The sequence below is a fragment of the Galeopterus variegatus genome, unplaced genomic scaffold (assembly GCF_000696425.1).
Source record: "Galeopterus variegatus unplaced genomic scaffold, G_variegatus-3.0.2 Scaffold1679, whole genome shotgun sequence".
Classification (NCBI taxonomy): domain Eukaryota; kingdom Metazoa; phylum Chordata; class Mammalia; order Dermoptera; family Cynocephalidae; genus Galeopterus; species Galeopterus variegatus.
This window is the reverse complement of record NW_007727790.1, coordinates 124,264-147,404: the sequence shown is the minus strand read 5'-3', so window position 1 is coordinate 147,404 and position 23,141 is coordinate 124,264. Positions and strand designations below refer to the sequence as shown.

Here is a 23,141-nt window from a genome sequence, read left to right as displayed (position 1 = left end):
GGTGTATAAGAATGCTACTGACTTTTGTGTGTTATCGATTTTGTATCCTACAACTTTACTGAAGTTGTTTATCAGCTCTAGGAGTTTTTTGGTGGAGGTTATGGGTTTTCTGTATATAGGATCATGTCATCTGCGAACAGTGAAAATTTGAACTTGTCTTTTCCAATTTGGGTGCTTTTTATTTCTTTCTCTTGCCTGATTGCTGTGGTCAATACTTCCAATCCTATTTGAATTGAAGTAGTGAGAGTGGGCATCCTTGTCTTGTTCCTGTTCTTAAAGAAAAACTTTCAGTTTTTCCCCATTTGGGATGATGTTGGCAGTGGGTTTGTCATATAGGGCTTTTATTGTGTCAAGATATTTTCTCTCTGTTCCTGATCTGTTGAGAGTCTTTATCTTGAAGGAATGCTGAATTTTATCAAGTGCTTTTTTTCTGTGTCTATTGAGATAATCATATGGTTTTTGTCCTTGCTTTTGTTCATTTGGTGTATCACATTAATTGATTTGCGTATGTTGAACCATCCTTGCATCCCCAGGATGAATTCCACTTGATCATGGTATATAATCTTTTTGATGTGCTATTGTGTTCTGTTTGTTAATATATTATTGAGGGTTTTTGCATCTATGTTTGTCAGTGAAATTGGCCTGTAGATTTCATTTTTTGTTGTGTCTTTGGTTTTGGTATCAGTGTGTCCAGCAGCATTTGTTGAAAGACTTTTCTTTTTCCATTTAACGGCTTTGGCACCCTTGTCAAAAATCAATTGACCAGAGATTATGAGTTTATTTTTGGGCTCTCAACTGTATTTAGTTTATATATGTTCTGTCCTTATGCCAATAACATACTGCGATGATTATTGCATCTTTTTAGTACATTTTGAAATTGGGAGTGTCAATCCTTTAACTTTGTTCTTTCGCAAGATTATTTCGTCTATTCTGGGTCCTTTGTAACTCCATATGAATTTTAGAATCTGCTTTTCTATTCCTATAAAAAAAGTCTGTTGGATTTTGATAGATATTGAACTGAATTTATAGATGAATTTGGGTGAATTGCAATCAATATTGTCTTCCAATTGATGAACACATATGTCTTTCCATTAATTTCTTTCAAAAATATTTTGAGTTTTCAGTATGCATGTCTTGCATTATGTTGGTTAAATGTATTTTTAAGTATTTTATTCTTTCTGATGCTATTATCACTAGAACTTTTTTCTCAAATTCACTTTTTGATTGTTCATTGCAAGTATATAGAAACAATACAACTGATTACTGTATGATTGATCATGTGTGCTACAACATTTCTGAACCCATTATTAGCGCAAATATTTTTTTGTGAGAATTTCTTTTAATTTCCTGTATGTAATATCATGTCATCTGCTAATATAGTTTCACTTGTTCCTTTTGACCTAGATGCCTTTCATTGCTTTTTCTTTCCTGATTGTACTGGCCAAAACCTCTAGCACCATGTTTAATAGAATTGACAATAGAGGACATTTTTGTCCAATTTTTGTTTTGTTCCTGATGTTTGAAGAGAAGTTTCTGTCTTTCACCATTAAATATAATGTTAATTGTGAGTTTTTCATAATGCCCTTTATTAGGCTGAGACAGTTCCTTTCTACTCCTGGTTCATTGAGTACTTTCCATCCATTGAAATGATCATTTGGGGTTTTTCCTCTTTATTCTATCAGTATGGTGTAATATGTTGGTTGATTTTTATATTTTTCAACAATCTTTTATTCCTCAGAAAAATTCCACTTAGTCATGGTGCATAATCCTTTTTGTATGCTTGTGAATTTTTTCTGCTAGTATTTTGTTGAGGATGTTTGCATCTATAATCATAAGAGGGTGTTTGTCTGTCACATTTTTTGCTTGTGATGACTTTGGTTTTTGTGCCAGGTTAATACTGGCCTCATAGAAAGAATTAGGAAGTTTTCCTTTTTCTGTTTCAGAAGTGTGAATAATTGTTGATAATTCTTCTTGGCAAAATTAACCCGTGAAGCCAGCTGATCTTGGGCTGTACATTGCTGATACTTTTCTGATGACTAACTCAATCTCTTTATTTTTATAGCCTGTTTCTATTTCTTATTGAATCAGTTTTGGTAGTTAGTATCTTTCTAGGAATTTTCCCCATTTATCTAAGTTAATCTAAATTGTTGTCATACAATATTCATAGTGTTTCATTATTATACTTTTTCCCCACCCTATAATGTTGGTAGCATGTCTTCTCTCTCAGTGATTATTTGAAGAATTTGAGCCTTCTCTCTCTCTCTCTCTCTCTCTCTCTCTCTCTCTCTCTCTCTCTCTCTCCTTATTTTGATGAGCCTCGCTAAAGTTTTGTCAATTTTGTTGGTTATTTCAAGGAAACACCTTTTGGTTTTGTTGATTTTTAAGTTGTTTTTCTGTGCTATATTTCATTTGTTTTCATTCTAATGTATTTTCTTTACTTTCTTCTGCTTACTGTAGGTTTAATATGCTCTTCATTTTTAGTTTCTTAAGGTGGACAGTTGGGTTGATTTGAGATATTTCTTTTTTGCTTAGTATGGACTTTCACAGGGATAAATTTCTTTCTAAGTAGTGTTTTCAGTGCATCCCATAGGTTTTGGTATGTTATGTAATATGCTATATTACCAGAAAGTAATTTTTATTTTCCTATGATTTCTTCTTTGATCCATTAGCTATTCAGGAATGTGTTGCTTAATTTTCACATATTTGTGATTTTTTCCAAATTTGTCTATATTGATTTCTAATTTTATTTCATTGTAGTCAGAGAACATACTTTGTATAACTTCAGTTCTTTTAAATTTATTGAGGTTTGTTTTATGACTTAGTACATGATCTATGCTGGAGAATGTTTCATATACACTTGAGAAGAATATATATATTCTGCTACTGTTGTGTGTATTTTTCTATTTATATCTGTTGGGTCTAGTTGGTTTATAGTGTTGTTCAAGTCTTCTTTTCCCTTGCTGATTTTCTGTCTAGTTTTTCTATCCATTATTGAAGTCTCCAACTATTATTGTTGAATTGCATATTTTTCCTTTTATGTCTGTCAGTGTTTGCTTCATGTATTTTGAGGCTCAGTTGTTAGGTACATGAATTTTTATAATTTTAATATGTTGCTGATGGTTTGTCCTTTTTATCATTATAAAATTCCCTTCTTTATTAACACTTTTTTGAAAATCTATTTTACCAATATTAATATAGCTACTCTGTTTTGTTAGTTGTTTTATATTTATTTTGTAGCAACTAATAAATGTTATTTTCCATCTTTCCATTTTCAATCTGTTTTAATCTTTGGACCTAAAATCTGTTTCCTGTAGATAGCATATAGTGGGATCTTTGTTTTTTATCCAGTCTAACAGTCTTTACCTTTTGATTGAATTGTTGAATACATTGCCATTTAATGTTATTGGTAAAATTGGATTTACATGCGTCATTTTACTTTTTTTAAGCTCTATACCTTGTGATGTTTTTGTTCCTCTGCTCTTCATTCATTTATTTAATAGTAAGTGAATATTTTCTAGTGTAACATTTTAACTTTAATAAATTTTTACTAAATTTTTTGAGTCTTTTTTTAGTCATTTGCTCCAGGGTTTACCATACATATCTTAACTTATTAAATTATGTAAAAGATATATCCTAACTTAATTCCAGTGAGCTATACTGTTACTTATATAAGTCTATTCTTTTTCTTCCATTTTTGTCTTATTGTTATGTATGTTACGTCTATATATATTGCAGACCTAATAATACATTACAATGAATCTGAGAGAAGAAAGGAGGGCAAGTATATATTTATAGCTTTTGTTATATCAATCTTTGTATTTGCCATTTCTGGTTTTCTTTATTTGTTCCTGTGGATCCAAATTACCGTCTGGTATTATATTTTTTAGCCCAACACAGATTTTCTTTACTCACCTCCTTAGTTCTGTTATTGGAAAATATATTACATTTTTATGTGTTACACTCCAAATGATCCATTATATATATATTTATTTAATATTTATTTTTAAAATTAGGTAACAGAAAAAAGAGAAGAAATAGGCATTTTTACTGTCTTTTTTAATTATAAATTTACCATTACCAGCACTTTTCATTTATTTTTGTGTAGAGTTGACTTGCTTTCCCCTGAAAAACTTCCTTTAGTATTTCTTGTAAACTGGGCCTGCTAACAATTAATTCTCTCAATTTTTGTATATTTGGGAATGTCTTTATTTTAATTTAATTCTTGAAAGGTAGCCTTCTTGGATAGAGGATTTTCACTTGACAGGGTTTTTTGAGTGCCTTGAATATATGATCCTATTGCCTACTGGCCTCCATTGTTCCTGATTATAAGTCAGTTGTTAATATTATTTGGCTTCCTTGTAAGTAAGAGGTAATTTTATCTCTTGCTGCTTTCAAGATTTTCTCTTTGTCTTTGGCTTTTATTATTTTTGTTGTAGTGTGTGTTTGTGGCTCTTTGTAGTTTTGCTGTTTTGAGTTTGTTAGGTTTTCTGAGGTGTAGATTAATGTTTTTAAATCAAGTTTAGGAAGTTATCAGCAATCATTTTTTCAAATAATTTTTAGCCTCTTTTCTCTCTTTGTTCTCTGTTTTTGGCACCCCAATTACATATATCGGTACACTTGTGTCCCACATTTTTCTGAGGCTCTGTTCATTTTTCTCCATTCTTTTATCTCTCTGTACTTAATATTATATAATCTCTATAGATCTGTCTTTAACTTTGCTCATTTTTTCTTTTGCCAGTTCAAATCTACTATTGAATTTCTCTTTTGTATTTTTCATTTTATTTTACTTTTCTACTCTGCAATTTCCATTTGTTATTTTTTATAATTTCTATGTCTTTGTTGATATTCTCTATCTGATGAGACGTTGTCATCACACCTCCCTTTACTTCTATATTCATGGTTTTCTTATTTTTTTCTCTATCCTTAATTATTTTGAATATTTTATTAACTTATATTTGTTTTTTTTCTGTTTCTTGGGTTGTCAATGCTCATTCTCTCTCTCTTTTTTTCTCCTGATTTTGTATGATTTGTTTTAATTTTTCATTTTGAAATTTAATTGAGTGAGCCTTTTTTCTTCCATGCCAGGGATTGGCAAAGCAAGGCCTGCAGGTAAAGTCTCGTTCACTGCCTATTTTTGTAATGAAGTTTTTTCAGAGTGTAGTTATGCTTAATTTTTTGTATGTTGTGTATGGTTGCTTTTGCACTACAATGACAGAGATGAGTAGTTGTCACAGAGATTGTATGGCTTACACAGTCTAAAATAGTTACTGTCTAGTCCTTTACTGAAAAAATAAGTTTTCTCAATTTATCATATATTTTTATGACCTGAGTTGTAGAAGTATCTCAAGGAGCCATTTAGATCTGTTTTTGCAACATCTGTGAGGCTTTTCTTGTTTTTGGAGCAGGTTTTATATTAGTGTTTGATGTTGGGTTCCTTCAGCATATGGACAATGTTAACTTCAACTAAACACATATTCCTCGAGTAGGCTTTAAGTTCTCACTAGTGACTTTTTTCTTTCATACATGTACTCCAGTGGGTTAAGGTTCTTTTGCCTTAAAGTGGTTCTTTTTATTTAAGGTGAATTTTTGGGATTGTGATGTGTTTTAGTACCTTTTTCACAGATACTGGCTACAGTTTGTGGCTTCACCTTATGAACATAGTTAAATTTAGCTTCCTTCTTTGAGGATGTCAGTGATTATGTCTCCTGGCCCTGATGGATTTTGAAACCCATGCCTTGTAGTTCTTCCTTGTCTATCTCATGTATAGTAAAATTTTGCCACTAACTCCAACTTCACTTTGCCATTTTTGTTTTGAATTCCTGCTTTATTTCTAGCATCTGGCAACTTCCTTTTATTTTAAGGTAGGCTATGTATTGAATACATTTTTGGTAAATTTTTGCCTTGGATTTTTGTGTATATATTTTTGAAATTTATTGAGAAGGTCAAGAAGATATTTTTAAATGTAGCAGATCTGTTTTAAAGAGCACATATTTTTCAAAAGGATCTACTTTATTTGCACATCAAATGCCGAATTTGTCATTATGGTTTTTCTTGTGTGTGGGGGGGGTGGGGGTGGGGGTGGGTGTGTGGGTGTGTGTGTGTATGTGTCCATAAACGAGGAGCCAGCTGGGCTGGTTTTTAAAATCTAGAAAAAATAGGATATAGGATGGATGGCTTTTTAGCTTTACTCATGTTTCACAGCTAGGTTGATATTAGAGCCTTTCAAATAACAATGTATACTGGAAGAACTATTAGGTGCAAGTTGACATTGCCTGTTGATCCAACATTCTGATGGTAGTGGAGGATATAACATAATGATAGGTTACTAGTATATCCTTTTCTTGTCTGTGTTTGATTTAGTCATTATTCCTGAGTCTTGCTTTCTATAATGTTCTTTCTCCTTTGCCATTGCTACCATACTAGTTATAAGCTATGACAATAATCAGACTTTCTATTGCTGGAGATTTTTCCTGCAGATACATATAAATTATGCCACCTTTGGCTTGGTACATTCACTACAGGGGACTTCCCTGTACCATACTTTTCAGCAGCCATATGGAGGTGTACCAGTATTGTGCTTCATGACTGAACGATGGTTGACCCTTGTCTTCATAATTTCTCTCATTTGGAAAAAAAAAAAAAAAGAATTTCTCTCATTTGGGAAGGGAAGGTTAAGTGGCATTATGCCGAAGATACGTTTTTAATTTTGAGAGGTATTGCAGGGTATTACTTTCTAGTTTTGTTTCTGTAGCTGTCACCATATCCAAATTCCTGTTGTCCCTGGCAAATTTTCTTATTATTTCAGTGGTAATCTGTGAAAAGGGTGTTAGATACAAATGCTAAATTTAGCCATCTTATTCAGATGTTAATTTTTTTTATTCTGATGATCCATTTATGTGACCAGACATTTCATAAAGTACTTGTAGTAACCCTTTTCTAATTTTTAATCTTCAGATTATTATTTTTTGTTATAAAAGTAATATGAATTTATTGTAGAAAATTGATGATGCAGAAAAAAATTACTAGGCTAACATAACCACCATTAACTTTTCAATAAGCATATTTATACATTTTAAAATAAAATTGTGATCATTTTAAATATGTTTTTTTTTGTTTCACTTAATTTGTCATGAATATTTTGTCTTATTAAATTTTTTCTTGGCTTGTTTTGTAATGTAATATCAAGTTTAAAAATTACATTTTTTCTCAATTTCATGAAGAGGATAATGAATATTATTTGACATTTTCCCATGATGACTCCATGTTATTTCTGTACTATGTTATGATAGAGTTATACATCTAAAAATTTTTGTAAAATATAGATATTTGGTTTTACACTTCTTACATGTATATTTCATCCTCCTTTGATGTTAATTCATTTTCATGACCCTTTGCTAGCCTCTTGGAAAAGGCTTTCAAATTTTTTCTTCCAAATTTCTCACACTTTCAAATTTTCTGCATGCAAAAGGTAGTTTTACATGGTATTTAATGTCCAGTTTTTAAATTCAACTTCTTGATTCAGTATTTGTTTTTACCACTGATTAGCTGTGTGATTTGGGGTAGTTACTTAACCCAGGCTTCCTCATGTTAGAAAAAAGTTACCTAAAAGCAGTAACTTCCACATAACATTATTTTGATGATTAAATGATATAATTCATGTGTACCATTCTTGGTAGTCTCTCTGGTCATAGGGTGGTGTTTACAATGTTCAAAAGCTGATGCTATATGTACACTAACCACTTGGAATAGATACCAGCCACAAACTGGCATCAGCTGAACATTGGCTTTTCTGAGATAGAGTTCGTTTAAGTGATAGCTGCTATCTTCGTTGTAATAAAGATGAAAATGATTATAGAGGATAAGGTAAAAATTTCAACACACAATTTGTTGTATATATTGTTTTACTTTAATACTTTGAGCGACAGGAATTATGTATTAAAAAATATTGGAAATGCCCTTGAGACTTTGCTATAATCCAGATTTTTAAAAGAAATTCTTCGTCTTAATAGCTATTATAGTTGATATTGTTATGTAGATATTTGTAATACATTTTACTGTTTTCTTTAGCTTGCCAGTGTAATGGACATAGCACTTGCATCAATAATAATGTGTGTGAACAGTGTAAAAATCTGACCACAGGAAAGCAGTGTCAAGACTGCATGCCAGGTTATTATGGAGATCCAACCAATGGAGGACAGTGTACAGGTAAGTATTTTTCTTTTACTTCAGGGTATTTTTACTAAGGAAAAGAAAATTGGGAAAGAGATGCATCTTGTGGAGAATATGTATTACTAAAGAAGAACTTTTCCATTCAATTTTAATACTTTTAGTGGCTAATGTGTATTAGGGACTATGCAAACTTAAAAAATCTGTGATATTCTGTAAAAATATTACTTTTTCTTATTTCAAAATGAATGCATGTTTATTATAGGAAATTTGTCAATTGTAGAAAAATAAAAAGAAAAATTATAATCTCATTATTTAAAAGTAGTCACTGCTGATTGTTTTTTAATAGTAAGTTATCATTTTTAGCTTTAGAAATAGAAATAGTTAAAGGTTAAAATTGTATGCCTCATATCAGGTAAGATTTTTTTTTTTTTTGGAAAAGGTGGTAGTATAGCATAATGTCTAAGAGAGAATGAGTTTGAAATCAATCCTGGCTGAAATCCCTACTTTGTCACTGTTTAAATGTATGACCTTGGCTAATTACTCTCTCAGTGCCTCGTTTTCCTCATATGTGAAAGGAAGATGATAATACCTCATTGGATTGTTGTAAAGACCAAATGAAATCATATGTAATATAGGCCTTTTGTTATTCATTAAAACCTGCTTTCCTCTATCTTTCTCTTTATCCTGCTGGTTCTTTCATCTACTTTCTTTTTTAAAGAATATTTGGCCTTCTTTTAAATTTCCTTGTAAAGCAGAATTTTATAATAAACCTTCTTTATCTCTGGATTGGGCCTTGTCTCTTAAATTTTTTATTTACTTTCTCTAAATGGAGATTGCCTATATTGCACCTACAGGAAAACCTCAGTTGTTGGCTGTGAAAAGGTTAGGAATTGTTAAAGAAGGGAGTAAGGGGCCTGGTCTAGATAAATTTTTTTAACACAAGGTGCCTATTAGAATAACCTGGAGTGCTTTTGAAAATATGAAAGTCTGGGCCACTTTCTAAAACAAATCAGTATCTGGGTTGGCAATCTTGTGTGACTAATAGTTTTCTTCATCTAAGTCTTACCTTTTATTGGTTAAGTTTATTGCAAGATGTTGAACAGCTTTTGATGGTATCGTGCATATATACTTTTTCTTTAACATAACATTCATAACTGGTTTTAGTAAAATATGCTTTTATATTTATTAATTTATGTCTTTTAGTTCATTTTGTTGTTTTTATCTTGATTCTTGAAATAGTATGCTTATTTGATTTTCTTAATCTGTATATTTTTTATTCTTATTTTTAAAATTTTTTAATTTTTAATTTTTATTATAACATAGTTGATTGTACATATCTGGGGTTACAGAGTTGAATATCATTACCTGTGTGCAATATGTGATGCTCAAATCAGGGTAATTAGTATATTCGACATTATACAATGTAATTGTTTTTCATGGCCCTTTATCAATTCCTCCCTTCCCCTCCTTCCTCCTACCCCTTTCCCATCTTGCAAAACTTTTATTGTTTTCTCCTTTTGAAAGTACAGCGTATCATTTTGATTATTGTATATTTCTTTTTTATTTGTTTATTTTTTAGCTCCCAATTATGAATGAGGATATGTGGAATTTCTCTTTCTGTGTCTAGCTTATTTCACTTAATGTGATTTTCCTTAAGTTCATCCATGTTGCTGCGAATGAGAATATTTCATTCTCTTTTAGGGAAGAGGAGTATTCTATTATGAACATGTAACACATTTTCCTTATCCAATCATCTGTTGATGGACATATAGGTTGTTTCCAACTCTTGGCTATTGTAAATAGAGCATTAATAAACATGAAGGTGCAGGTATCCCGTCAACATGATGATTTCCATTTTGCTTTTGGTATATACCTAGCAGTATAATTTCTGGATTGTATGGCAATTCTATCTATTGTTGGTCAAGGAAACTCCAGACTGTTTTCCATAATGTTTGTGATAATTTACAGTCCTACTAACAGTGCAACAGTGTAGAAAGGTTCTCCATTCTCTTGAGTTATTTCAAAGAGACTGTCTTCAAGATCAGAAATTCTTTCTTCTGCTTGCTCTAGCCTGCTGCTTAAGCTCTCAGGTGTGTTTTTTATTTTGTTGAATGACTCCTTCAGTTCCATGAGTTCTATGGCATTCTTTTTAAAAGTATTTATCTCTTTGTTAATTTCCTCCTTCATATCCTGGATAGTTTTGCTTGGTTTATTGTATCTTCTAACTGTGTCATCTTGTATCTTGCTGAGTTTCCTTAAGATTTTTACTCAGAATTCCTTTTCAGTCATTTCAAGGGTTTTGCACTCTATGGGGTCTGGTACTAGAGAGTAAGTATTCCTTTAGTGGACTCATATTTTCTTGCTTTTTTTGGATTTCTAGCATCTCTATATTGATGTCCGGTCCTCTGATAAAGCAGTTGTTGCCTCTATTACTTTCATTCCCTGCACTCCACTGGTGACCCTCATAATGTCAATGTAATTGAGTAGTTGGCAGTCTGTGCAGTGTCGGGCTGCTTCAGCTGCTGCTGTGATGGCAGGCCACTCTTGTGGTAGTGGTGGTGGTTGTGGAGGTGACTTTGGTGAGCTGTCTGAGTGGCAGTGATGGCTCCAGCATCAGTGGGCTGCTGATCTGATGATGGTGGCTGCCTGGCAGCCCTGGTGGACGCAGTGACTGCAGCAATGGTGCTTGCAAAAGCCACCTTCTTGGCTGTGGTGTCCACAGTGGCAGCCCACACAGCTATGGTGTCTGCAGTGGCACCAGGGTTATGTCGTGGTGGCAGCAGCTGTGTCAGTGCATGCAGCTGCCTGCCAGGCATCTGTGGTGTCCTTGGCAGCAGCAGGGTTACCTTGTGCAGGTGGCAGCGGTGCCAGCAGTTGCAGCTGTCTCCCTGGTGTCTGTGGTGTCTGCAGTGGCAGCAGGCTTACTTTGTGGGGGCGGTAGCAGTGCCAGTGGCTACAACTGCTTCCCTTGTGTCTACAGTGTCTGTAGCGGCAGTGCGGTTACCTCGAGGGGGCAGCAGTGGCATTGGCGGTTGCAACTGGCACCCTCTCATCTGTGGTGTTCCTCGCTGTGTCCTTGATAGTAGTGGGGTTATGTTGTGGCAGCTGCAGCCATCTCCCTTGCTTCTGCAGTATCCTTGGTAGCAGCAGGGTTAACTTGCAGTGGCAGCAATGGCAGTGGTGGTTGTACTCCCCATGTCTGGGGAGTCCATGCCTGCAGTACTCCTGCTCTGTGAGGAGCTGCTCTGCAATGGACAATGGTTCTGGCCCTATAAACCCAGCTCTTCACTCATTTAAACTAGCTTTACTTCCCTCGTCACCATCATGGCTTTGAACTTGATTACTTGTTTTTTGAATCTCAGCTCAGAGGAAATTTTAGCCTGAACACTTGTTTTAATGTCCCTTCTAACTTTGGGCAGTTTTTGTACTTCCATGATGATAACTATCAATGTTCTTTTCAAGTCATCATCTACTTGTCTTTTTATGTAAGTAGGATGTAAACTACTTGATGAGAATAATTTTGTCTTATTCGTTTTTGTATTTTTTACATATTTTTTGTATCTGTATTACATATGTAGACTACTGTGCTTGATACGGAGTTAGCACTTTGTTCTATTAATATTATTAAGAAAATATAATATTTATGTCATATGTTTTACTCATTTTCATATTATCTAAAAGAAAAAATAATTCAGACTTTCTAGCTAGGTAGTTTTGTAGTTTCAACCAATGTTTTCACTTTTGAGGAAGAGGTAAAAAGTGGTGTACATTTTTGTGTGTTAATTTTTCCGCTTTCTTTCATTTTTCAGTACTAGAGGCAAAAGTGAGGCAATATTGATTCCAATTTGTTTATTTGCTCTGAATGAAGATTAATTTCAAGAATTATAAATGATTTTACACTCTGTATTCATAACTCTCATTGAGCAATGATCCAATATTTTGTACCTGAATTTTTCATTGAAGGCTGATAAGATAAGTTATATAAAGTTCAAATAAGGAAGAATGCAGGTTATGTAATTCTCTCCAATTTGTAGTTTTCTATAGAAGATAAATAGAATCTTGGTATCTGACTTCTCAAACTTAACCATCCACATTTTGCCTCACTAACCTATTATTTCTGGGATAATTTTAACAGAATGCATTATTTTATACATTCTTCTAGCTGTGAGCATCTAATTCCTTCAAGTTCAAAGCAATATTATACTATTTGACTCCAGTTATTTATGACAGAAAGTATTTGGGTAATTATTCACATAGAGTGATTTTTTTTTAAAGTTAGAAACTAGTGGTTTCTTGAGAAATGGAATAATTGTTTATTTCACATATTGCTAAGAACATCCCTACCACCCCAAGGGAAAAAAAGAACAATTCTTCATAACCTGTGCAAAAAACAAAGCACTCTTAAAATAATGTTGCTAAGTACAAGTGTAATGCTAATATTGACTTATAAGTCAAAAATATAAAAATGTATTTTATCTATTTTCTAAGTGTATTTTGAAATTTTTTGAAATTAAAACATTCTATTTAACCTTTTTGTTTTGACATAATTCCACACAGAAAAGTTGTGAAGATAGTACAAAGAATTTCCCCCAAATTTCCTCTGTCTCTTGCTCTCTGTCAGTTAAACATTGTAGACTTGATTTCACTTTGCCTCCCACATACTTAACCGCATATTTCTTAAAAGCTAGCAGTTCTCTTAACCACAATATTATTATTGAAATCAGGATATTAACATTGATGCATATTTTGTTAAACATAGACCTTATTCAGATTTTGCCAGTTGTCCCAATATTGTCCTTTGGAACAACAACAGCAACAAAAAATCCAAGATTATTAGTCGCATGTTTGATTTCTCTTTAGTCTTCTTTAAGCTGGAAAATTTTTCAAGTCTTTCTTTTTATTTTATGACACTGACATTTTAATGGAATATAGCCTATTTCTCTGTGTGTATAGAATATGCTACAATTTGAGTTCGATATGTCTTTATCATTATGTTCTAATTACATGCGTTTGGCAGGAATACCTCTGAAGTTATGCTAAATTCTTCTCACCATATCAGCAGCCATGTGCCATCATCGTTCAATTAACAAGTAATGTTCACTGCGAAGATTTGGTTAAAGTGTTGTTTGCCAGGCTTTTTCACTATGAAGTTACTATTTTATCCATTATGATAAATGAGGATCTTGTGGGTGATACTTTAAGAGTATGTGCATATTGTGTTAGCCCTTAAACCTTCACCCACTGCTTTGAACCCATTGATAGTTCTTGTCTCATCAGTAATTACTATGGCTTTTACCAAATGGTAGTTTTCTAATTTTGTCATTCTTTCTATGTTGATTAGTTGGCTTTCTACTATAATGAAGAGCTTTCTTCTTCTCTCTTTCTGTCCATGTGTATGTGTGTGTGTGTGTGTATGTATGTATGTATCTATTTATATATCTGTCTAATTTTTATCATTCTTTGAGCATTTCCTTGTATTTTTGGCATGTATCTTGTATTGTTCTTGCCTTAATTCTGGAAGCTATAATTTCTCAAGAAGCCCTGGTACTTTTAGTGGGCTCTGTGCTACAGGAGCATCATTGTTTCTGTATTATCTTAGCAGACAAACTAGAAAATAGATGTACATATACACAAATGTCTACATAAGTGTCTGCCATAGATGCATATATTTTCACACATATACACAACCACACATGTCAATATTCATTTCTATCTACCTATCCTATACATTTAAACTATTGCTGCTCCTCCTTCCTCCCCTCCTCCACCTCCTTCTCATCCTCTTTCTTCACAATCCTGTAAAAGTGTAAAAACCATTCTTATCTTATGAACCAGACAAAAATAGGACTTGAGCTGGATTTGGCCTCTGGGACATAGTTCAGTGACCCCCTAGGATGCATAGTTTGAATTTCTTCTCATATTTGAATATAACAGATGACTTTGAGATGTAAGATATAAATCTTACAGCCTCTAGTCACTTTATGACTCTCCAACCTGTAGCTTGAATCCTTGAAACAGTGTCATTTTTCTGGAAAGTTCTAGTTTCTTAAATTCTAAACTCTTGTTTATCATCATGTTCACAGTACTAGAGCAGTGCCTTGAACCAAAGAGCATTCAATAAATACTGGATCAAAGAATGAATAACTGAGTTGTACTGTACTTTTTTATTAGAAAAAGAAATTTTTTCTTGTTTTTCCACTTACTCTTTATGTAGGCAAGTACAGGTGCTCAATATCCTAAGTAAACAAAGTAATCTGTGAGACAATGGCTTATTTTAAATGATAAGAACTATCATCTTTCCAATAGAAAAAAAAATTCACACTTCTCTTAACAGTAGGTTAGCAATAGTTGTAATTCTGGAGTTTTCACTGAAAAAAGTCAGATTGCTAAGATATTATTGGTATCAGCATTTTATATTTATGTATATCAGAAGTAAACAGCTATATGCTGTTTCCCCTTTTCATAAACTATAGATTGAAGAAAATTGGGATTAGAGCTGTAAATAAAAATGTAAGTTTGAAAAATAGATTTTATTTATTTATATGTTCAACTATATAATACATTGTTAGTAACTATAGTCACTGTCCTGTGCAGTTGATCTCCAGAAATTATTCCTTCTGTCTAACTGAAACTCTGTACGTTCTGACCAACTTTTTGCCATTGCCTGCCCCTCCAACCCTCAGCCCCTGTAAACACCATTCTGCTCTCTGTTTCTGTAAATTCAATTTTTTGGATTCCACATGTAAGTGATATTACAGTATTTGTCTTTTTCTGCCTGGCTTACTTTGTTTCATTTAGCATAATGTTCTTTAGTTTCATCTATGTGGTTGTAAATAACAGGATTCCCTTCTGTTTGAAGGCTGAAGGTATTTCATTGTGTACATATTCCACATTTTCTTTACCCATTAATCCACTGATGGATACTTAAGTTGATTCCATATCTTGGCTATTGTGAATAATGCTGCAATGAACATGGGAAAGTAGACATCTCCTGAACATACTGATTTCATTGCCTTAGAATATGTACCAACTAGTGGGATTGCTGGATCACATGGTAGCTCTATCTGTAGTTATCTGAGGAATCTTCATACTGTTTTCCGTAATGGCTGTATTAATTTGCATTCCTACCAACAACTTATAAGGGTTCCCTTTTCTGCACATCCTCTCCAACACTTGTTATCTTTTGCCTTTTTGGTAACAGCTATTCTAACTCGTATGAGGTGCCATCTCACTGTGTTTTTAATTAGGGGTGATGAGGTGCCATCTCACTATGTTTTGATTAGGGGTGTTGAGTATCTTCTTATATACCTATTGGCCATGTGTGTGTCTTCTTTTGAGAAATGCCTATTCAGGTCCTTTGCCCATTTCTTAATTGGGTTATTTGTTGTTTTGCTATCTAATTGTCTAGTTCCTTATATATTTGGATATTAACCCCTTATCAGTTATATGATTTGCACATATTTTCTCTTACTTTGTAGGTAGTATCCTCACTCTGTTGATTGTTTTCTTGGTTGTGCAGAAGCTTTTTAATTTGAAGCAGTCCCATTTGTCTATTTTTACATTTGTTGTCTGTGTTTTGGGGATCATATTAAAAAATCTTTGCTAAGAGCAATGTCAAGAAGCTTTTCTTTGTTTTCCTCTAATAATTTTCAGGTCTTACATTTAAGTATTTAATCCATTTTGGCATGTGAATATCCAGTTTTCCTAGCACCATTTATGGAAGAGACTGTCCTTTCCTCACTGTGTGTATTCTTGGCACCTTTGTTGAGGATCAATTGTACATATATTCGTGGATTTATTTCTGGGCTCTCTATTTTGTTCTGTTGTTCAATATGTTGGTTTTTGTGCCAGTACCATGCTGTTCTGATTGCTATTGCTTTGTAGTGTATTTTGATGTCAGATAGTGTGATACATTCAGCTTTGTACTTTTTGCTCAAGACTCCTTTGGCTGTTTGGGGTCTTTTGTGGTTTCATATAAATTTTAGGATTGTTTTTCTATTTCTATGAAAAGTGCCATTGGCATTTTGATAGAGATTGCATCGAATCTGTAGGTCACTTTGGTTGATATGGACATCTTGACAAATTAATTCTTTCAATCCATGAAAATAGGATATTGTTCCATTTATTTGTGCCTTCAATTTCTTTCATCAATGTTTTACAGTTTTCAGTGTACAGGTCGTTCAACTTGATTAAATTTTTTCCTAAGTGTTTTATTTTTTATAGTGATTACAAATGAGATTGTTTCCTGATTTCCTTTTTTTATAGTTCATTGTTAGTATATAGAAAGGCTGCTGATTTTTGTATGTAAAATTTTTTTCTATAACTTTACTGAATTTGTTGATTAGTTCTAACAGTTTTTTGGTGGAGTCTTTATGGTTTTCTATGTATAAGATCATGTCATTTGCAAACAGTGACAATTTTACTTATTCTTTACCAATTTACTAATTTACTTATTTCTTTCTCTTTACTAATTCCTGTGCCTGGGACTTCCAGTATTATGTTAAATAGAAATCATAAGAATGAGCACCCTTGCTTTATTTCAGATCTCAGAGAAAAAGCTTTCAACTTTTTCACCATTCAGTAGATGTTAGCTGTGTTTGCCAGATAAAGCCTTTATAGGTTTGAGTTACATTTCTATAAACATAATTTGTTGAGAGATTTTACCATGAGAGGATGTTGTATTCTTTTAAGTGTTTTTTCCTGCATCTGTCAGAAGATCACATAATTTTTTAACCTTCATTCTGTTAATGTGGTATATCACATTTATTCATTTCCATATGTTGAACCATCCCTGTATCCCTGGATAAATCCCACTTGATCACAGTGAATGATCCTTTCAATGTGCTGTTGAGTTTTGTTTGCTAGTATTTTTGCTGGAGATTTTTTCGTCTGTGTTCATCAGTGATATTGGCTGGTAATTTTTCATGCAGCATCTTTTTTTTGGCTTTGGTATCAGGGTGTTTCTGGCCTTGTAAAATGAGTTTAGAAGTATTCTCTCTTCCTCAATTTTTTGAGAGAGTTTTAGAAGGATTGATATTAGTTCTTCTTTAAATGTTTGGTAGAATCCAGCTTTGATGTTATCAGGTCCTGGCCATTTCTTTGATGATAGGCTTTTTATTACTGTCTTAATTTCCTTACTTATTACTGGTCTGTTCATATTTTCTATTTCTTTGTAGTTCAGCCTTGGCAGATTGTATCTATTTCTCCCAGGTTATTGTATTAGTCTGTTTGTGTTGCTATAACAGAAATACCTGAGACTGGGTAATTTATAAAGAACAGAGGTTTATATTGCTTACAATTCCGGGACAGCTGCATCTGGCATGGTTCCACTTATGGTGGAAAGTGGCAGGCAGCAGTCGGGTACAAGCAGATCATGATGGTGAGAGGCGAGGTGCCAGTGTATTTTAAACAACCAGCTCTGGCAGGAATTAACAGAGCGAGAACTCACTCATTAATACCCCCTCACTCAAGGAGAGTATTAATCCATTCATGAGGGATCTGTCCCCATGACTCAAACAGCTTGCAGCACTGCCACATTGGGGATCAGATTTCCACATGAGTTTCAGTGGGGACAACACATCCAAATTCTATCAGTTATCCAATTTGTTGATGTATAATCGTTTATAGTAGTCTCTTATCCTTTGTATTTCTGTGATGTTGTAATGGTTATTCTTTCATTTCTGATCTTATTTATTTGAGTTTTCTCTCTTTTTCTGTAGTCTAGCTAAAGGTTAGTCAATTTTGTTTGTTTTTTCAGAGAACCAACTTTTTTTTTTTTTTTTTGTCTTTTTCCGTGTCCGGCAACGGATCGCAACCCTCAGTGTCACCCCCGTACCGGACCGGGACCGGCAACGGGATCGCAGCCCTCGGTGTTGCTCCCGTGCCTCGCTCAGCCGGTGAGCGGGAACCGGTCTGTATGTGGGATCCGAACCCTCGGTGGGAGTGCCACCGCGCTTCCCAAGCGGCGCACTTAAGCAGTGCGCCACCGGGCCGGCCCCAGAGAACCAACTTTTAGTTTTATTAATTTCTTTTCTATTGTCTTTCTAGTCTCTATTTATGCTCTGACCTTTATTATTTTCTTCCTTCTGCTAATTTTGGGCTTAAGAGTTTTCAGCACTTTGAATATGTCACCTCAGTTCCTCCTGTCTTGCAAGGCTTTTGTTGAGAAGTGTGCTGATGGCCTTATGGTGATTCCCTGATACTGTGATGACTCTCTTATCTTTTTCTACTTTTCACATTCTCTCTTTGTCTTTTACTTTTTTTTTTTTTTTTTGTGACTGGTAAGGGGATCGCAACCCTTGGGTTGGTGTCGCTTGCACCGTGCTCAGCCAGTGAGCGCACCGGCCATCCCTATATAGGATCTGAACCTGTGGCGGGAGTGCCGCTGTGCACCCAAGTGCTGCACTATCCCGAGTGTGCCACGGGGCCGGCCCTGTCTTTTACTTTTGACAATTTGATTATAACATGTCTTGGAGTTTTTTTTTTTTTTCTTTGTATTGATCTTGCTTGAATCTGGATGTTCATAACCCTGCCAAGATTTGGGAAGTTTTCAGCCATTGTTTCTGTAAGGTTTTTTGTCCCTTTCTCTCTTATTTCTCAATCCTCCAGAATTTGTGTATTTGTATGTGTGATGGTATCCCATGAGTCCCTCATACTTTTTCACTCTTTTCCACTCCTTTCATTTTATTCTTCTAATTTCAAATGATCTGTCTTCCAGTTCTCTAGATATTTCTTTTGTATGATTGTGTCTAATATTGTAGGTCTATATTGTGTTCTTCAGTTCTGTCATTATATTCTTCAGCTCCAGGATTTCTGTTTGGTTGTTTTTTATGGCTTCTTTTTCTCTATTAAACTTCTAATTTTGTTCATGTATTCCTTTCCTAATTTTATTTAGCTGTCTATCTGTGTTGTCTTGCATCTCATTGTGCTTCTTTAAGATCATTATTTTGAATTATTTTTCAGGCAATTTGTAGATGTTTATTTCTTTGGGGTTTGTTACTAGAGCTCTATTAGTTTCCTTTGGTGGTGTCATGTTTGTCTGACTCTTTGTTATCTATCATTGGTATCTGTGTGTTTGAGAAACAAACATCTCTTCCAACCTTTACTAACTGTTTTCAGCAGTCTGTACATGTCTGTATAAAGCCTTCTCCTGTTGGATCCCCAGGCTGATGGGATTGCCTCTGGGATCATGGCTGAATGGAGTTGGAGCTGGATTATGTGGCTGCTGCTGTGTCTGCAGTGATGGCAGCCCTGTTATCAGGGGCTCTAGCAGGTGTGGATCCTCTCTGGTCCCTGGGTTGACTGGACTCTTTCCAGGACTGTGGTTCATAGGGTTGCAGTCAGCAGGCCTGTAACCACATGTGCAGACTGATGTGGTTTTGTCTGGGTTCTTGTGAGGGCTCCTGCTGGATCTTTGAATGGATCCTTGGTCTGTGTCTGAGAGGCGCTGTAACCAAGTCACACGGCCGCCTTAGGGTCCACAGCTGAGGTCAAGGGCTGTAGGCCTGTCTGTAGGATAACAGACATACATGTCTAGTTATGCATTCTTGGGCAGGCAGACCTGCTTTTAGGCTGAAGTTGAGAGGGGTTGGAACTTATTTATAGGGCCATTTCAAGATCCTCTGTGGGACCAAGGTCAGCCTGCAAGAGTAGTGACAGGCATGCCTCTTTCTGGCTCCCAAGGAGTGTAGATTTGCATCCAGCTGCAGTTGAGAGGGGCTGGGGCTGAGATCCTTGGTTGCTTCAGTGTCTGCTGTAGTACTGAGATTGGCAAGCCTGTCCTGGGGACTTGGACAGGCTTGTCTTCTGGTGGGTCCATGGCTGGGCAGAACTGTTTTTTCACTGCAGTTGAGAGGAGGTGGGACCAAGATCAAGGGCCATGTTAGGATCTGTGGGACTGAGCTTGGAAACCTTTCACAGTGGCACAGACAAGTGAGTCTCCCAGCAATTTCATGTGCAGGCAGGATTGCCCCCAGACTACAGCAGAAAGGTGCTGGAGCTGAGATTCAGGTCCTCTTTGGGATCTGCTGAAAGAGAAGGCCTGGAACCCTGTCACAGTGGTACAGACTAGCAAATCTCCCAGCAGTTCTGAGTATATAATTCTAAATTTTAAATGATTGAATTTAAATTTATTTGAACTTTTGTCTTTGCCAGAATTCTTACTGTATTTGAAATCTAATCTATAACATATTTATTAAACTCATTAAGAAAAATTATTTTGCAGGAATACAGGGCAGAAAAGATATTTCCGTGCTTGTGCTCACCGCGTGATTGCAATAGCAAAGCATTAGAGCAAGATGCATGATCACATGACCTTTTTTTCCCCCCCTTTTTGTCTTTTTTTGTGTCCGGCAACAGATCGCAACCCTCAGTGTCACGCCCGTACCGGACTGGGACCGGCAACGGGATCGCAACCCTCGGTGCTGCGCCCGCACCTCGCTCAGCCAGTGAGCGGGAACTGGTCTGTATGTGGGATCCGAACCCTTGGCGGGAGCGCCGTCGCGCTTCCCAAGCGGCGCACTGTAGCAGTGTGCCACCGGGCCGGCCCTCACATGACCTTTAAGATGATAGGTTGAATTTAGGAAATCCCCTTGCCATATGCTTATAAAAGCAGGTACTTGTGTGAAAATAAACAGAACTGCTTGATGGGGAAAAAAAAAAAAAAAAAGAATACAGGGGAAATTAAATTGGCATGATCTTCTAACCTTCAGAAGTTATTGTTGTATATACATGATAGGCAGCAATGATGTAGCAATGAAAGGACACAGGAACATAAACTGACTTTGACTACTTTTGAGCCAATGACTACTTTTTGGTTTCATGTTTTTAAAGTTCATTCTTTATATACAACTTATTTAAATACCTTTACAGTATTATTTAATCCTTATTCAGTTTTGCTTATAAGTTGATATTTCAACTTTATATTATAGTGGTGCAGAAATATCATGTGACCACATTATGTCCCTTTAGTGTATATCTAGGCTATAAAGTCATCATCATATATAATTTGCCAAACAAAAGGCTACTGTATGATTACTTTATAGGTGCTTATTCAGCACAGAAAGATGGCCTCAAATGCTGACAACAACAGAATAATTTTAAAACTGTCATGAAGTATAAATTTTAAACAATTGAATTTAAAATGCATCTGTGCTGTATTATTCTGAAGTACAGTGCCACAAGGGAATTCTCTCAAAATGAGCTCACATGAAAGGTGTCTTAACACAATTTTTTTGTCTCAGAAATTATTAAAGTTACCATAGAAGGATAATTCTTTTAAGAAACTCTGCAAGCATAACTATTATCCAGTAGTACCATAAAGGATAAATAAAAGTTTTATTTAAGTTTTTAAATATTAAAAACATCATTTTCAGTGAGGTTCTGAATGCTAAACAGTATTAATATGAAACTGCAGATTAATATTAAAAAATGTCATGACATATTAATTCATTATTTACAAAGTTACATATTACTAATATATCTGAATGTCCCTTTATTGCTTGATGATAGTTTCCTTTATTTCTTATGTTTCTATATTTTCTCTTTCATTTCTGTAATTCTCACATCTTGTGTTTCCAGAGTTAATTCCACAAACTGAAAGGAAAATTATACAGATTTATTTAAACACTCTTAATGAAGAAAACTCCACTTCTTTATATAGAATTCTCTTCTAGTAAAAAAAACAGGTTCTTAGAAATTTCCCCAGTACCAAAACTTATTTTATGTGTGTGTATGGGGTTCTAAAATTCTGTGGTATTTAGCATAGTCACAGAATTATACAATCATAATATCAATGTGTTTTTAGCACATTTTCATCTCTCTGCTCAAAAAAGCCCATAATCATTAGTAGGTCACTCTCCTTCCTCCTTTGCCACCCATTCCTGCCCCTGACAGTTCTAGGCATATGTAATCTACTTTCTGTTTGTATAGATTTTATTATTTTGGAAATTTCATAGAAGTGAACTTTATGGATTATGTGTTCTTTTGTGACTGACTTTTTTCATGTAGTGTAATGTTTTAAACATTCATCTATGTACTAGCATGTACCAGGACTTTATTAATCTCTTATTGTCAAATACTATTCAATTGTATGAATATATCATGTGTGTTTTTCCATTCATCAAGTTGTTGGACATTTGGGTTGTTACCACTTTTTTGGCTATTATGAACAATGCTGCTATGAACATTCATGTCCATGTTTTAGTGTGGACATGTGTTTTATTCCTCTTGGATATATGGGGATAATTCAAAAAGTTAGTGGAAAATGGAATTAACAGATAATATGAATCTTTCCATGAACTTTGTGAAGTACCCTCTTATATCTAGAAGTAGATTTGCTGCATCACATGTTAACTTTAATGGTTAATATTTTGATATACTACCAAACTTTTCAAGAGCAGCTGCACCATTTTACATCTTGACTAGCACTTCACGTATGTTCCGATTTCTCCACATTCTCGTGAACACTTATTGTCTATCTTTTTGATTATAGCCATCCTAGGAAGTGTGAAGTGATATCTAATTGATGTTTTGATCTGCATTTCCCTAAGGAGTAATGGTGTCCAGTATCTTTTTCTGTGCTTATTTGTATATCTTGTTTGGAATAATGTGTATTCAGATCCTTTGCTGTATTTTTAAGTTGGGCAATTTGTCTTTTTTATTATTAAATTGAATAAGATTCTTTATATTCTGAATATAAATCAGACATATGATTTGCAAAAAAAAAATTCCCATTCTTTACTGTCCTTTGATTTTATTTGTGCAGGACAAAGTTTTTAAGATTTTAATCCTAAAAATTTAAATTTAAAAATTTAAGATTTTAATTTTTAAGATTTTAAGTCTGATTTGGGTTTCTCTCTCTCTCTCTCTCTCTCTCTCCCCCTTTTCCTTCCTTCCTTCCTTCCTTCCTTCCTTCCTTCCTTCCTTCCTTCCTTCCTTCCTTCCTTCCCTCCCTCCCTCCTTCCTTCCTTCCC

General features: G+C 34.5%; 1 protein-coding gene across 1 annotated transcript in view; it reads left to right on the top strand.

Moving 5' to 3' along the window:
- The window catches only part of ATRNL1 (attractin-like 1), a 293,585-nt gene that overhangs the window by 177,276 nt on the left and 93,168 nt on the right, over positions 1-23,141 (top strand). Inside the window, exon 18 of the mRNA XM_008578422.1 lies at positions 8,068-8,205. Within this exon, the coding sequence (XP_008576644.1) occupies positions 8,068-8,205 (138 nt within the window). The remainder of the gene's footprint in view (positions 1-8,067; positions 8,206-23,141) is intronic.